The sequence below is a fragment of the Salmo trutta genome, chromosome 24 (genome assembly GCF_901001165.1).
Source record: "Salmo trutta chromosome 24, fSalTru1.1, whole genome shotgun sequence".
In the NCBI taxonomy this organism is placed as follows: Eukaryota; Metazoa; Chordata; class Actinopteri; order Salmoniformes; family Salmonidae; genus Salmo; species Salmo trutta.
Window position 1 is genome coordinate 34,096,598 of NC_042980.1, and position 13,613 is coordinate 34,110,210.

General features: G+C 45.4%; 1 protein-coding gene across 2 annotated transcripts in view; it reads left to right on the plus strand.

Moving 5' to 3' along the window:
* The window catches only part of LOC115161154 (glycogen synthase kinase-3 beta), a 54,121-nt gene that overhangs the window by 36,480 nt on the left and 4,028 nt on the right, over positions 1-13,613 (plus strand). Inside the window, exons 4-8 of one of the 2 annotated variants that reach the window (XM_029711922.1) lie at positions 11,051-11,161; positions 11,266-11,396; positions 11,589-11,695; positions 11,857-11,954; positions 12,310-12,417. In XM_029711922.1, coding sequence (XP_029567782.1) covers positions 11,051-11,161; positions 11,266-11,396; positions 11,589-11,695; positions 11,857-11,954; positions 12,310-12,417 — 555 coding nt within the window. The remainder of the gene's footprint in view (positions 1-11,050; positions 11,162-11,265; positions 11,397-11,588; positions 11,696-11,856; positions 11,955-12,309; positions 12,418-13,613) is intronic. The other variant, XM_029711923.1, reaches the window with a different exon arrangement.

A 13,613-nucleotide genomic window follows, 5' to 3' on the forward strand; every position in this document is an offset into this window, starting at 1 on the left:
TTTTGCTAATTTATGAAAAATCAACAACTGAAATATCACATTGACATAAGTATTCAGACCATTTACTCCGTACTTTGTTAAAGCACCTTTGGCAGCGATTACAGCCTTGAGTCTTCTTGGGTACGACGCTACAAGCTTGGCACACCTGTATTTGGGAAGTTTCTCCAATTCTTCTCTGCAGCTCCTCTCAAGCTCTTTAAGGTTGGATGGGGAACATTGCTGCACAGCTATTTTCAGGTATCTTCAGAGATGTTAGATCTGGTAGAAATCCAGGCTCTGGCAGGGCCAATCAAGGACATTCAGAGACTTGTCCCGAAGCCACTCCTGCATTGTCTTGGCTGCGTGCTTAGGGTCGTTGTCCTGTTGAAAGGTGAACCTTCGCCCCATTCTGAGGTCCTGAGCGCTCTGGAGCAGGTTTTCATCAAGGATCTCTTTGTACTTTGCTCCATTCATCTTTGCCTCGATCCTGACTAGTCTCAGAGTCCCTGCCACTGAAAAACATCCCCAAAGCATGATGCTGCCACCACCATGCTTCACCGTAGGGATGTTGCCAGGTTTCCTCCAGACGTGACGTTGGCATTCAGACCAAAGAGTTCAATCTTGGTTTCATCAGACCAGAGAATCTTGTTTCTCATGGTCAGAGAGTCTTTAGGAGCCTTTTGACAAACTCTAAGCGGACTGTCATGTGCCTTTTACTGAGGAGTGGCTTCCGTCTGGCCACTTTACCATAAAGGCATGATTGGTGGAATGCTGCAGAGATGGTTGTCCTTCTGGAAGGTTCTCCCATCTCCACAAAGGAACTCTAGAGCTCTGTCAGAGTGACCACCGGGTTCTTTGTCACCTCCCTGACCAAGGCCCTTCTCCTCCGATTGCTCAGTTTGGCCAGGCGGCCAGCTCTAGGAAAAGTCTTGGTGGTTCTAAACTTCTTCCATTTAACAATGATGGAGGCCACTGTATTCCTGGGGACCTTCAATGCTGCAGAAATGTTTTGGTACTCTTCCCCAGATCTGTGCCTCGACACAATCTTGTCTCGGAGCTCTACGGACAATTCAACCTCATGGCTTGGTTTATACTCTGACATGCACTGTCAACTGTTGGACCTTATATAGACAGGTGTGTGCCTTTCCAAATCATGTTCAATCAGTTGAATTTACCACAGGTGGACTCCAATCAAGTTGTACAAACATCTCAAGAATGATCAATGGAAACAGGATGCACCTGAACTCAATTTTGAAGCTCATAACAAATAGTCGGGAATACTTATGTAAGTTAGGTATTTCTGTTTTTTATGTTTTGTAAACATTTGCAAAAAAAATAAAATAAATGTTTTATGGGGTATTTTGTATAGATAGCTGAGGATTTTCTTTATTTAATCAATTTTAGAATAAGGCTGGAACATAACAAAATGTGAAAAAAGTCAAGTGGTCTGAATACTTTCCGAAGGCACTGTATGTCTGTCATTCCGTATCGTTGTCTGTCTCTCTCTCTGTCTATATGTCTGTCTTGTGTGTCTGTCTCTCTGTCCGTCCATCCGTCTGTATCGCTGTCTGTCTTTCCGTATTGCTGTCTGTCTGTCTGTCTGTCTTTCCGTATTGCTGTCTGTCTGTCTGTCTGTCTGTCTGTCTGTCTGTCTGTCTGTCTGTCTGTCTGTCTGTCTGTCTGTCTGTCTGTCATGTTCCCTCTCTGAGTATTCTGAATATTCATAACACATGAATGGTTCAGTTCGTAGAATCTGTCATTCACATGCTGGCAGGAGGAGCACTGACAAATATAGACCACACTCATGTGCCCAATATGTCAGAGTGCATGTGTGCAGCATGCACAGTGCCAGGTCCATGACACTGCAGTAATGGATACTCCCACTCAGGAAACCTAGTTTGGACTTGGTTTGGGATGCCCATGGGTGAGGGTGAGGGAGAGAGGCTGGGGCAAAGGGCATTGAGTAAAGGGGTTGCCTGACCAAAAGCCACTTGCTAATTTTAGGAACCACCACATGCAAGAGGGCCTCTCGTGAGCCTCACTCTTCTCCTCTTTCTCTCCTCTCTGGCATCTTTTCCTCCTACCCCCTTCACTCTCTCTGTTCTAATTGTGGATAGCTGGCATAGTGTGATTGGTATGGGGATTATAGCTCTGCTGACACGTAGGAGGGAAAAAGACAGGCAGAGAGGGAGATGGGTCCTGGTCAGATGGCTCATGTCTAGTGTAGAGTGTAGTGCCAGTAGTAGCAGACTAACAGTTGTGTTAGCTGTTAGTAGTATCTGTGTTAGCTGTTAACGGTTGTTAGCTTTTAGCAGCCTAGTTGCTGTGTTAGCTGTTAACAGTTGTTAGCTTTTAGCAGCCTAGGAGCTATGTTAGCTGTTAACAGTAGTGGTAGCTTTTAACAGCAGTGATGGCTCTAACCAGGAGCGTAGCACTAGCTGTAGTAATAGTGTTAGCAGTAGCAATAATGTTAGTAGTAGCAATTGAGTTAGCAGTAGCAATAGAGTTAGCAGTAGCAATAGTGTTAGCAGTAGCAATAGTGTTAGCAGTAGCAATAGAGTTAGCAGTAGCAATAGTGTTAGCAGTAGCAATAGAGTTAGCAGTAGCAATAGTGTTAGTAGTAGCAATAGTGTTAGTAGTAGCAATAGTGTTAGCAGTAGCAATAGTGTTAGTAGTAGCAATAGTGTTAGTAGTAGCAATAGTGTTAGTAGTAGCAATAGTGTTAGTAGTAGCAATAGTGTTAGCAGTAGCAATAGTGTTAGTAGTAGCAATAGTGTTAATAGTAGCAATAGTGTTAGCAGTAGCAATAGAGTTAGTAGTAGCAATAGTGTTAGCAGTAGCAATAGAGTTAGGGCTATGTGGAGTTATGTAAGGTCTGGAGTCTGGACTGATTAAACACTGTTCCGGTCCACTCTTTACCCACTTACACAACACACGTCAAACACAGTGCGGGTTTAAGAGCTCTAGCACACAGTGGCACTGTGAGATCACGGCATGCCTCTAGGTTTGGCTAAGCCTTGTCTCGTGTACAGTTGGCAGGACTGAGAGGTGTGTGTGTGATCAGTGCCCAGGTACAGAGAATGGGGGAGGAGAGGTTGTGCAGACGGGTACCAGTCTGCAGCTGGCTGGCAGTGCCAATATCTTTACATGTCTTTGACAGTATACCAGGCGTATGCATTTTAACAGTGCTCTAGTCTTCCGAGATGATTCTGTACCCAGTGTTCAGACGTACGTTCTAGTGTGAATAAAAGCATTCTGAAATGAGTGCTAGTTCTCTCTCTCTCTCTCTCTCTCTCACTCTCTCTCTGACTCTCACACTCTTTCTCTCTCCTTTCTCTCCCTCACATGCAGGATTGGTCACTTGAATACTGTAGCAATCCTCGCTATATGACATTTACATTTACGTCATCTTATCCAGAGCGACTTACAAATTGGAGCCACGTTACAATTCCCACCAAGTGGGTTAACCCTATTGGCGCGATGCATAGTGTGTTTGCCTTTCACGCCAGTGACCCGGGTTTGCTTCCCTACCCTGGTGTTCGTTACAATACTTATAATATGCATTACCGCCAATGTTGGGAGACTTTAGTACAGGCCCTATGTTCCTCCAGGAACCAAGAGGATTAAGTGAGTTAAGTAAGTCACGGTATTAGCTGGTAAAGGTGCAAGGTTTAGCTGTGTTATTGAGAGGAAGTGCCTTTGTAGTGAGGCAGGAAGTGAGTCATCACTGCTGTTAGGCTAAATATAGCCTGCTGGGCGCTACGCTAACAGCAGGAGGACCCCGGAGTCTCGCTTTCTCTGTAAATCCTACTGTTATCAATAAAGTCTGTGGAAGAAGTGTGAACACCATCACCTTTAACCTGTATAAACCAGGCTGGATGACATGTCTTTTGTGTGTGCGCGTTTGCGTGTGTGTGTGTGTCTATAGACTATGAGTGAGAAAGAGAAAAGGGTCCAGACGGGTCTATTCTAGTGGACAGAACTGTTTCAGACTGCCAGTCTGTTCAGGATCCATGATAACACTAGCTCAACTGAACAGCCAGCTAGCTTCTGACGCTACACTCTGTCTGCTTGGGTTAGTTTGCTGACTGGCTCTGCTAGCAAATGGAACAGAGGGAGTAGAAAACAAAGGTTTAGTTAGGAAAGAAGGTACATTCATAGACCTGCCTTTCACTGCAACCTTCTTTGGGCATCTCCAGAGGCATTATGGGTAAAGTCTGAGCTCAAAGATAAAGAACGGATGGCATGTGACGTCACGGCAGGCCATCGACCTTCACTAATCAGATCATAGGAAAAGGAAGAGGAAGAGGAATAGAGTGGTAGGCTTGGTATAGGGGTGGGGTGCATTAGGGGGACAAATGACATCCTTTAGGGCTCACTGAGGCCCAGACGAGCACTTCCTGTCTCCACCCAGCCCCCTGGTGCCCTTGGCAGGAAATGACATCACTGTCTGCGGCAGTGCATCACCTCAAGAGGGTGGTGACGCAGGCGTGCTTTTCCTGCCCTCGGGGGAAACACTACACAATGGAGCACAGTACAGACACAGTGACATCATCACACAAACAGGCTGTTTCCTCGCTGTCACCACAGCAACCAATGCTTTAGAGAGAGAGAGAGAGAGATGGAGAGAGAGGGAGAAGACAAGACAAGAGAGAGACATGGAGGGAGTAAAGAAATGCAGACAGTCTATGAGATGGACATGGGCATGCCAGAGTGAAGTGTCACTGATCGTCAAACAATAGTTACATTGTCTATGTGTGTTGCCTAGCCTCTCTCTTTCTCTCTCTGTCTGTCTCTGTCTCTCTCTTTCTCTCTCTCTCTCTTTCTCTCTCTGTCTCTCTCTCTGTCTCTCTCTCTCTCTTTCTCTCTCTGTCTCTGTCTCTCTCTCTGTCTCTCTCTCTCTCTCTCAATTTTTCAATTCAATTCAATTCGCTTTATTGGCATGACGTAACAATGTACATATTGCCAAAGCTTACTTTGGATATTTGCAATATAAAAAATAAATAAAAATGAGAATCAAAAATTGTCAACGGGACAACAGTAACAACAATAACCAACGGTCAATATAACCATACATTCAACAATAACAATAATCATACAGTAGAGGACATGTGCAGGTTGGTCTGTCAGACACTGTCCCTCATCTTATGGCAGGCAGCAATGTAGTGCGCTGCCAACCCACAGCTCTCTGTGTCCTCCCCCAACAGGACGGGTAGCCTATCCTCATCAGAGGTCTTTGAAACCTTGAATAAGGGTTTCAAATTTGGGGAAATGACACTCTCTAATTGTTTTATATTTTTTACATTTTGTCAGGAAATGCAGCTCCGTCTCAGGTTCTGCTGTTGTGCAGTGGTTGCACAGCCTTTCCTCTACAGGGAGCCAGGTTTTCCTGTGTCTACCCTTCTCAATGGCAAGGCTGTGCTCACTGAGCCTGTACTTTGTCAAGGTTTTTCTAAGGTTTTGATCAGTAACCATGGTCAAATATTTAGCCATAGTGTACTGTCGATTTAGGGCCAGATAGCACTGCATTTTGCTTTGTGTTTGTGCTTGGGTTTGCCAATAAGCAATGTAGTTTTGTTTTGACTGTGTTGTAATTTGGTTTATTCTGATTGATTGGATGTTCTGGTCCTGAGGCTTCAGTGTGTTAGTAGAACAGGTTTGTGAACTCAGCCCCAGGACCAGCTGGATGAGGGGACTCTTTTCTTTGCTCAGCTCTTGGCATTGCAGGGCTTGGTAATGATATGAGAGGGGGTCACTGTATTTTAGATGTTTCCAAAACTTAATTGCTCTTTTTTGAGTTTTTATTATTAGTGGATATTGGCCTAATTCTGCCCTGCATGCATTGTTTGTAGTTTTCCTCTGGACACGTAGGAGAATCTTACAGAACTCTGCATGTAGGGTTTCAATGGGGTGTTTGTCCCATTTGATGAAATCTTGTTTTGCAAGTGGACCCCACACCTCGCTGCCATAAAGTGCAATTGGTTCAATGACATATTCAATTAGTTTTAGCCAAATTTTAATAGGTATTTCAATTTGAATTTGCTTTTTAATGGCTTAGAATGCCCTGCGTGCTTTCTCTCTCAGTTCATTCACTGCCTCATTAAGGTGTCCAGTTGAGCTTATTTTTAAACCTAAGTAATTGTAGTGTGTACAGTACTCTATATATTTTGTACCAATTGAGAACTTTGGTCTAATTCCCTGAGATCTGGATCTTCTCTGGAAAATCATTATTTTAGTCTTTTTGGGGTTTACTGCCAGGGCCCAGGTCTGGCAGTACTGCTCTAGCAGGTCCAGGCTCTGCTGTAGGCCATGTGCTGTGGGTGACAGCAGGCATAGGTCATCTGCGAAGAGTAGGCATTTAACTTCTGAATTGTGGAGACTAACACCAGGGGCTGAGGATTTTTCTAGAATAGTGGCCAATTCGTTAATGTAAATATTGAAGAGTGCAGGGCTCAGATTGCAACCCTGACGAAGGCCCCGCCCCTGGTTAAAGAATTCTGTTCTTTTCTTACCAATTTTAATGCTGCACGTATTGCCAGTATACATTGATTTAATTATGTCATATGTTTTACCCCCTACACCACTTTCAATAACTTTGTAGAACAGTCCTGTATGCCAAATAGAATCAAATGCTTTTTGGAAGTCGATAAAGCAAGTGTATATTTTGGTATTATTTTGGTGGACATGTTTATCTATCAGGGTGTGTAAGGTGTAAATATGATCAGTTGTGCGATGTTTTGGTATAAATCCAATTTGGCTTTTACTCAAGACATTGTGCTTATTAAGGAAGTTTAGAACTCTTACATTGATGATACTACAGAAAACCTTCCCCAGGTTACTGTTCACACAAATGCCTCTGTAATTGTTAGGGTCAAATTTGTCTCCATTCTTAAAGATTGGGGTTATGAGTCCTTGATTCCAGATGTCAGGGAAATAACCTACACTCAGGATCAAATTAAACAGTTTTAATATAGCCAATTGAAATTTTGCACTAGTGAGTTTGAGCATCTCATTTAGGATGCCATCAGGTCCGCAGGCTTTTTTAAATTTGAGAGCCTGAAGTTTCTTATAGAGCTCCTGGTCAGTAATTGGGGAGTCCAATGGGTTTTGATTGTCCTTTATAGCTTTTTCTAATCCATTCAACTTCTCATGGATTTGGCGTTGTTCTGCGTTTGTGTCAATTTGAATGGTGTTATAGAGTGTTTTGAAATGGGTTGTCCATATGTCACCATTTTGTATCGCTAATTCCTCTTGTTTAGATTTTTTTATTTTTTTCCAATTTTGCCAAAAGTTGTTTGTGTTTATGGACTCCTCAATTAGTGTCAGCTGCTTGCTGTTGTACTGTGCTTTTTTGGTTCTGAGTGTACGTTTATAGAGTTTTAAAGTCTCACAGTAATGAAGGCGTAATTCACCATTATTTGGGTCTCTGTGCTTTTGGTTGGATAGTGTTCTAAGTTTTTTCCTTATAATTTTACAATCTGCATCAAACCAGTTGTCATCTGTGATTTTTTTAGTTTAGTTTTTTATCAATTTCAATTGTGCTTCTTTTGCCGTTTGCCTGAATATATAGTTGATGTTTCGTACTGCTAGATTGATGCCTTCTTTACTGTGAGTGAATGTGGTATCCAGAAAGTTATCTAAGAGTGTTTGGATATTTTGGTTCCAGGTTGCTTTCTGGTATTCTTCTGTGCTGTTTTGGGCCCATCTGTATGAATTTCTGATGTTGTACAGCTTACTGGGCTGTGAATGTGTGGTTGTTTCCAGGTCTGTTCTTTTGAGGAACAACGTAATTTGGCTGTGATCAGACAGAGGTGTTAGTGGCTTGACAGTGAATGAGCTGAGAGAGAAAGGGTCCATGTCTGTGATCATATAGTCTACTGTACTGTGGCCAAGAGGTGAGCAGTAGGTGAATCTCCCCAAAGAGTCCCCCCGTAACCTACCATTGACAAAGTACAGACCCAGGCTTCTACAGAGCTGCAAAAGATCCCTTCCGTTTTTGTTGACGGTGCTGTCACTGTTGTTTCTATGGGGGAGATTAAGATAGTTAGAAACAGTATGGCCTGTAATAAAGCTGTCCCCTCGTGTGCTCGTTAGATCAGGTAGTGTTCCTGTGCGCGCATTTGTGTCCCCACAGATGAGCACATTTCCCTGGGCCTGGAAATGGCACGTCTCTTCCTCGAGGGTGGGGAAGATCTCCTCTGAGTAATATGGGGATTCTGATGGGGGGATATATATTGCGCAAAGGAACACATCTTTTTCTGTCAGTACAAGTTCTTTTTTTAGTTTTAACCAAATGTGGTATTTGCCAATTTTGAGGGAATCAATTAGATTTTGTAGTTCGGATTTGTACCAAATGATCAATCCTCCAGAGTCTCTGCCTCTATTGACAGAGCTGTGTTTCTGTGATGGCACAATGACCTCTCTGTAGCCTGTGGGACAGTGAGTGACAACGTCAGCCTTACACCATGTCTCCTGCAGAATGATGACGTCAACATCTTTCACATTTTTGTTGAACTCCAGTGCTAAACTCTTCAGACCAAAGGTTGATGAGTTTAGACCCTGAATGTTCCACATGCTAACTGATAGTGATTTCATGTTGCAAAAAGAAAGAATAGCAGTAACGATTAACTAATAAGTTGTTAAGAGTGAGATAAACAGGATATCAGCTAACATTTATTCTGTTATTCTGTTAAATATTCCTATTCATTGAACAAGTAAATTCTAGTACAATAGGTGTGTGTGTGTGTGTGTGTGGTGTGTGTGTATGCGTCCGTGTGTGTTTAGTGCAGTTTAGTGCAGATGTATTGGAGGAGCTGTTTAATCTCACTTAATCCTACAGGGTTCTCCTGTCCTCTGACGACCTCCGCGTAGCTGCGCTGGTCCTGCTGTTGGGCCCTGTGAGGTGGAGGGGGGCCAGGTCTGGGCCGTGGGACTTCCTCTCTGGTCTGGTAGGGGTGGTGGTCTGGTGCGGGATAATAGGCTGGGCCCGGTCTGGTCTGGCTAAGCCGATGGAAGTGGTGATGCTCTGGGGGTGGGTGGGGCCTGTGGGGTGCACTGGGTCTGGTGTGGCGTTGAAGGGGCCTGGGGCTCCTTGGTGGTGCAGTGGTCTGGTAGGGGTCTCTGGGTGCTCCTCTGTCCAGTACAGCATGAGGTGTTTGTCTACCAAGTGCTACGTCCTTTAGGGACTTGGCAAACATCCCTACTGCCTGCTTCCTCAGGTGGGAGTGGTCGTGTAGATGCTCTGGGGTGATTGTTGGGTGGTGAGCAATGTGTATGTTCGGGAGTAGGCCACACCCTCTGGTGATGTCAGCGTTGACTTTCTGGATGGTACGGGGATGAAAGTCTTTGCGGGGCAGCAGAGTGGAGATGGTGATGTGGGAGTTGGGGAACCACTCAGAGGCCCTCTCTGCTACTCTGTTGACCAGGCTCCCTACTCTCTCCTGCTCCTCTCGCAGGTTGTTGGTGCCGGTGTGAATAATAATGTGGCCTGGTGTGCCAAAGTCAGGCTGGGACAGGATGTGGAGTGCATCTTGTGTTTTTGGGCACCATATTTTGCACACCTTGTGTTGGGGCAAGAGTTTATCTTCTTGAATGAATTTCCCATTTGAGTCAATGAGGATGGCCACCTCAGTGGGTTTTACCAGATTAGTGCGTTTTCGGTCTGGGGCTGGAGTAAACAGGGCCTGTGTACATGGAGGGGTGTGTGGGGGTGTGTCAGGGGGGGCCAGAGAGCTTCTCTCTGTAGTAGGTGTCTCTATGTGGGCCTCTTTGTTGACTGGGGGTGTGGGTAAAGTGTTGTCGGTATGGGGGGGGATTGTGGGTAAAGGTGGGTCAGTGGGGTTGTTAGGGGTGGTGAGGGGCTGCAGCTTCTCTCTGGGAGTCTCTACAGTCTGTTCTCTGTGCTGTAGCACCCTCTTGATGACAGACAACTCCTTTGCCATCTCCTCCTTTACCTGCACTAGCTCTCTCCTCATGGTGGCCTTTACCTCCTCAAGCGCTGTGGTAAGGCTCTCTCTCAGCTCCTGGACAGAGTTCTTCAGCTGGGTCCTGCACTGGTTGATCTGGTCCTGTAGAAGCTCTGTGTCTGGGCTGGAGGTGGTGTGTAGCTGGGGGGCTGCTCCTTCAGCTCAGTAACCCATACCTCTAACACAGCTAGCCTGTCTCTCAGCAGGCTGATGGTAGTGTGGTCTTGGCTCTGGTGGTTGTAGGCAGGCAGGGGGGAGGATAGTCCTGTTGTTGGGGTGCCTGAGGTGAGGGGAGAGGTCGGGGTGCTGTCCTTGTCTTTTTTACTTTCTGCTATCTTCATTAGGGTGGGGAAGTCCTGCACAACAGAGCTGAGTGCAGCCTCACTGCCCTGGACCATGGTAGTGCCGTTCTGATACATGTTTACCGTCAGAAACCTGTTTTCCTGGTCCTTATCGCTGTCCTCAAAAATGTGGATTTGTCTTCCCTTGCAGATGCCTTTCTTCGTGGTATAGCTGAAATGGCTAGTTACGGCTGTATGCCAGGCAGTAGTGTGGTCTGTGTAAAATAATAGGTTTGTAACAGTCCCGTTTTGTGAGCAGTCGGCAAACAAAGTTTCTGGGTTCTCCCTCAGAATTCTGTGTTTAAAGTTGATTCTTTCCTTCTCTGATTTGATTTCTGCTGGGTATTGAAAAAACAACGGAGAAAGTCTCTCAGTCTCTGCCGTTGCTGTCGCTGCTAGCGCTGCCTCAGTAGCCATGTTGCTATGGTTACCACCAGTAAACGGTTAGAGCTAGACGGTAAGCTAGCTGACAGATTTGAATTTGGCTAGCTACCACGATGAATATTGGTCTTTTTACTCACTCTCTGTCAATCTTTTCCTCCTGTGTTGATCTTCAGTTGTACAATTAGATTACCTATACATTTTTGCTAATTTAGTCGTGTCAATCTCGCTCTTAACAACCAAAAAGTTATAACAAGTCAGGAGCTGTTCTTCTGCATGACTTCTCAATGTAACTCTCTCTCTCTCTCTGTCTCGCTCTCTCTCTCTCTCTCTCTCTCTCTCTCTGTCTCTCTGTCTCTCTCTCTCTCTCTCTCTCTGTAACAGAAGGATGAGGTGTATCTAAACCTGGTTCTGGACTATGTTCCTGAGACAGTCTACAGAGTTGCCAGACACTACAGCCGAGCCAAACAGACTCTGCCCATAGTCTATGTCAAGGTGTGTGTGTGTGAGTGCCTGTGTGTGTGCACACTATGTTGCCATCATGTGTATCCTCTGCTTTCCATTTCTAATGTGTGTGTGTGTGTGTGTGTGTGTTGTAGTTATATATGTACCAGTTGTTCAGGAGTCTGGCCTACATCCACTCGTTTGGGATCTGCCATCGGGACATCAAGCCTCAGAACCTGCTGCTGGACCCCGAGACGGCTGTGCTCAAACTCTGTGACTTCGGCAGGTCAGTTTGAACTATGTGAAAGAATTTGCAGTTGTCATTAGCTTTGATTGGCTAGGATTAGGATGAGGATGATGATGATGATGATTATGGCAGTGATGTTAATGATAATGAAGATGACTATGATATTGATGATGATGATTGATGAGGAGTATATGTGACTGACAGTGTGTGGTGGTGATGTTGTGTCTCCAGTGCTAAGCAGCTGGTACGTGGAGAGCCAAACGTGTCCTATATCTGCTCTCGCTACTACAGAGCCCCCGAGCTCATCTTTGGTGCCACCGACTACACCTCCAGCATAGGTGAGCTAACAGCTAACCGCTTACAGCTAAACCCCATTGAAATTCATATACACCCTAGCATATATAGGCTAAATGCTAACCCTGTGTAAAGTCAAACTACACCTCTAGAGCAGGTATGCTAATCACAACATCTTCCTGTTTATGCTCCGCCCCCTCTACAGATGTGTGGTCAGCTGGATGTGTGCTAGCAGAGCTGTTGCTAGGGCAACCAATCTTCCCTGGCGACAGTGGAGTTGATCAGCTGGTGGAGATCATCAAGGTACTGATACTAGCCTGTCAGTTAGGATGTCTGTCAACCAATTCTCTCTATTTCATTGAATGAAAGTTGGCACACACTCACCTGTCTCTCTCTCTCTCTCTCTCTCGCTCGCTCTCGCTCTCTCTCTCTCGCTCTCAATTGTCCCTCTCCTCACTGCTCATGCACTCTCCTCTCTTCCCCCTCTCTCTCCGTCTCTCCCTCCCTCCCCCTCTCCCTCCCCTCTTCTCTCTGTCCATCTCCCCCCCTCTCTCCCTACCTCCCCACTCTTCCCCCTCTCTTTCTCCATCTCTCCCTCCCCTCTCTCTCTCCATCTCTTCCTTCCCCTCTCTTCTCCTCTCCTGTCTCTGTGCTGTAGGTTCTGGGGACCCCTACACGGGAGCAGATCCGAGAGATGAACCCCAACTACACTGAGTTCAAATTCCCCCAGATTAAGGCACACCCATGGACTAAGGTGAGTCAACAGGTACAGGAACTCTTTTACTACTCTACAATCCACCCCCTCCCCTAGCATCATCTCTCTGTGCTCGCCTCGCCAGCCTGCCAGGCATTCATCTCTGCCGTCCAATATATCTGTATCCCCTAATATCCAAAATAAACCCCTTCACCTAGACATTTCATGATGAGCCCCACCTAGATTTGTAAGGATTGGATAGGTGTAAGCTATATGGTAACAGTTGCATCTAGCCCCACTAGCTTACTGGTAGGCTAGCTGGGGTTTCTACCATATTGCTTACAAACATGACGAAGTCCTCAGGTCAGGTCGGGGATAACCTCAAGAAACAGAGTTAGCAAAGAGGACATTGTCACAGTATTTGAACAGGGCCCAAGTCAAATGGCAAATGAGCAGTGTTGTAGAGCAGGTCCTCGTGTCATCTCCCTAGACTCCACCTTGTGCTTGTTCTCTAGTACTGCATCATCTAGCCACCCAGTCTCTGTGCTGCCTGTCTAGATCAGGGATGGACAACTCCAGTCCTCGGGTTCTGATTATTGTCATACTTTTTCCCGAGCCCCAGCTAACACACCTGACTCCCAATAATCAACTAATCCTGATCTTCAGTTTAAAATGCAAATAGTTCAATCAGCTGTGTTTGCTAGGGATGGGGAAAAATGTGACAACACTCCAGCCCCGAGGACTGGAGTTGCCGATTACTGGACTAGAGTCTCCTACCCTGCTCTTGTAGGGCGCTCTTTACACTTGAACTGGACAAATATAGAGGACAATCTATGGACAATGAGCCCTCCTCGTGGTTTTAACAGACGCACAAAGTGTATAATATACAGTCGTGGCCAAAAGTTTTGAGAATGACACAAATATACATTTTCACAAAGTCTGCTGCCTCAGTTTGTATGGTGGCAATTTGCATATACTCCAGAATGTTATGAAGAGTGATTAGATGAATTGCAATTAATTGCAAAGTCCCTCTTTGCCATGCAAATGAACTGCCACAAAAGGACCAGCTGACATGTCAGTGATTATCTCATTAACACAGGTGTGAGTGTTGACGAGGACAAGGCTGGAGATCACTCTGTCATGCTGATTGAGTTCGAATAACTGACTGGAAGCTTCAAAAGGAGGGTGGTGCTTGGAATCATTGTTCTTCCTCTGTCAACCATGCCTGCAAGGAAACGTGTCGTCATCATTGCTTTGCACAAAAAGGG